The sequence below is a fragment of the Bison bison genome, unplaced genomic scaffold (assembly GCF_000754665.1).
Source record: "Bison bison bison isolate TAMUID 2011002044 unplaced genomic scaffold, Bison_UMD1.0 scf7180017861433, whole genome shotgun sequence".
Lineage (NCBI taxonomy): Eukaryota > Metazoa > Chordata > Mammalia > Artiodactyla > Bovidae > Bison > Bison bison.
This window is the reverse complement of record NW_011492005.1, coordinates 16,338-19,109: the sequence shown is the minus strand read 5'-3', so window position 1 is coordinate 19,109 and position 2,772 is coordinate 16,338. Positions and strand designations below refer to the sequence as shown.

At 48.1% G+C, this 2,772-nt stretch overlaps 1 protein-coding gene across 1 annotated transcript in view; it reads right to left on the bottom strand.

The window, feature by feature from the left end:
* The window catches only part of GNL3L (guanine nucleotide binding protein-like 3 (nucleolar)-like), a 20,697-nt gene that overhangs the window by 4,431 nt on the left and 13,494 nt on the right, over positions 1-2,772 (bottom strand). Inside the window, exon 13 of the mRNA XM_010832584.1 lies at positions 1,099-1,226. Coding sequence (XP_010830886.1) covers positions 1,099-1,226 — 128 coding nt within the window. The remainder of the gene's footprint in view (positions 1-1,098; positions 1,227-2,772) is intronic.

Genomic DNA, 2,772 nt, shown 5'->3' with positions numbered 1-2,772 from the left:
CTTTCATGCATTGGAGAAGAAAATGGCAACCCACTCCAGTGTTCTTGCCTGGAGAATCCCAGGGACGGGGAAGCCTGGTGGGCTGCCATCTATGGGGTCACACAGAGTCGGACACGACTGAAGTGACTTAGCAGCATGGTTTAAAGTCAAACTCGAGGCCTTCAGGGATCTGACACCGATTCACCCTTCCCTGCCTCTACCCTGACTCCAGCCACCTCAGACCACTAGTGATTTCTGCAAAATACCATGCTCTTACCCTTTCAGGTCTTGGCACATGCACAGGCTGAGCCCCTGCCCAAGGGCTGCTGCCCCTCCTGCCCAGAGAACTCCTCAAATTTCAAGATGTGGCAGAAGTATCAGAGCCCCGAGGGAAGACTTCCCTGGCTCACAAGTAGTATAGGTTAGGGCCCTTAGATCCATGCTTTCCCATCCTCTGCCCTGAATCCCTGTGTGTCTCTCATAACTGTAGATATCTATGGCTTAAACCACTAAACTGTGACCTCTCGAAGGGCAGCGACAGGGGGGACTGGCAGATGAAGAGGCTGAAAAAGCCTTCAGAGATCACAGCACAGCATATCAACTTGATCCAGTAGGTGCTGGGGACCCATGAAAGGGCAAGTGACCTTTGGGAGCTGCCATATGAGACATATGTCCAGGTCAAAGACAACTGAAAGATTAGGCTAGGGTTACAGAAATGGTAGGCCAGAAAGACACCGAGAGCATCTATTAAGATTTAGGAGAGAGAAGACACACTTGGTGACTGTGTATAGGATCCAAGATACCAGTTAGTGGGAAGGACAAGTCAGGGATGTCCAGGTTTGTAACTTGAACAGCTGGGTAGATAGATGGGGATCCTGTTCTCTAGGGCTAAAGCTGGGCTGGGAAAGCTGCCTGAGAGCATATCTCCTCCTTGGATCTACCATTGGTTTGCAAAGGATATACCCTGCCTACAGCCAGGGTGCCCACAGGGAGTGAATGAATGACCTGTACCTCCCCACTATTATAGGTGGACCTTGTGGGAGCCAGGTGGAAGGGACTGACCATTTCCCAGAGCCCTTGGGTAGAGGAGAGGGTTGCCATGAAGAAAGAGACAGGTACCTTATACACGGTGGTTTTATTTTCCATGGCATCTGCTATTTTCACCATCGGAGAATGGAGCCACTTGATCTCCATTTCGAGCGGGTCCATGTCACCCAACAGCTCATCCGATTCTCCAGTGGCCAAGCCTTTAACACAATCAATACCACTGTCAGGGCCCTGGCTCCTTTCTGCTACCAGCCCCCCAGTCAGGCCTCAGTGGAAAGAATATGTGGACACTGCCCAGGGGAGTAAAGAAGAAAGGCTCTTTTATTCCTGCTGGGAGGCCATATAACCAAGGATTAAAGGTGTGGGTTTTCCACTAGGATACTTGCCTGCCAGTCATGAAGCCTCAGTTTCCTCATCTGAAAAGCAGAATGCCACAAGCCCTGTAACACAGGGCTGCTGTGAATCACAGCAATGGGTGCCTGAAACGCACTGGCCTGAGACACTGCTCTATAAATGGTAGCTACTGGGATTCCCTCCCCAGGACCAGGCCTCTCTCCCTATTTCACTGGTGCCTTGTCTGGAGCTCGCCTCTACTGCAGACCACAAATGTGCACATTGCCCTGGGCCCATACTACCCTCGCACCTCTTCTAAACTTTGCCCCATCTCCTTCCCTGGGCCTCTAATTGCTAATCACTCTTCAAGATTCAACACTAGGGCAACTAGGAAACTCTAATTATTAACCACTCCTTCTTCTCAACTTCTGGGACCTCAATCATTTGCTAAAGTGCATTCTCACTGCCAGAGCCCCACTTGCCCTCACATACAGCCCTAAAAATGTGAGCTCTAATTCCTCCCAAATGCCCACTTGACAGAAAAGTAAAGTTCAGAAAGAGGGCTGACTTGCCCGAAGCCACATGGGGAATATATTCTGAAGCAGGCAAGCCTCTTGTCCTCATTTGTAATCCAAGCACACTATAAGGCCCAGAGAAGGAACGCTAGTGGCCCTCAAGAGAAACAGAGTAACTAGAAGCCAGGCCAGCCAAGACTTTCTCCACTACCCCAGAGTGTCCACAGACAGGCCCAGAGAGCACCAGGCACCTTTCTTGGGTGGGGTAGAAAAGGAAGGAGCTGCAGACGGTAGAATAGCTGAAGAGAATAAACTTCCCACAGGAGTTTCTGAAAGTCATACCTTTGTACTCCAAAAAATAACCATCTTAATAACAGCTAATATTTACCAAGCATGTGCTATATGCCAGGCACTAGGTTTTACATATTAAATAGTCTTCACAACTATCAGGTATGTGCTATCATCCCATTGTAGAGATGATGTCATTGGTCATAGAGAGGTTAAGAAACTTGTGCAGCACTACACAGCTAACAAAACTCAGATTTTAATCCAGGCAGTTCATTCTTCTAACCACTCAGATACACTGAGCTAGAAGAGTCTTCAACAAGAGGACAAGAGAGCTAGTTTGAATGCCACATCTGCCTGTCACTAACCATGTACCATTTAGCAAGTATCACCTTTCTGTGTTTCAGATGCCTCACCCACCAATGGGGACAAGGGTAAAATGCAGGAATGGACATGCAATATCTATGTCAATGGCTGTGACAAAATCTGGGGCAATGAGAAGGGTTTTCTTTTTTGTTTCCTTTCTTAACTGGAAGATAATTGCTTTACAATGTTGTGATGGTTTCTGCCATACATTAACGTGAATCAGTCATAGGTATATACATATGCCCCT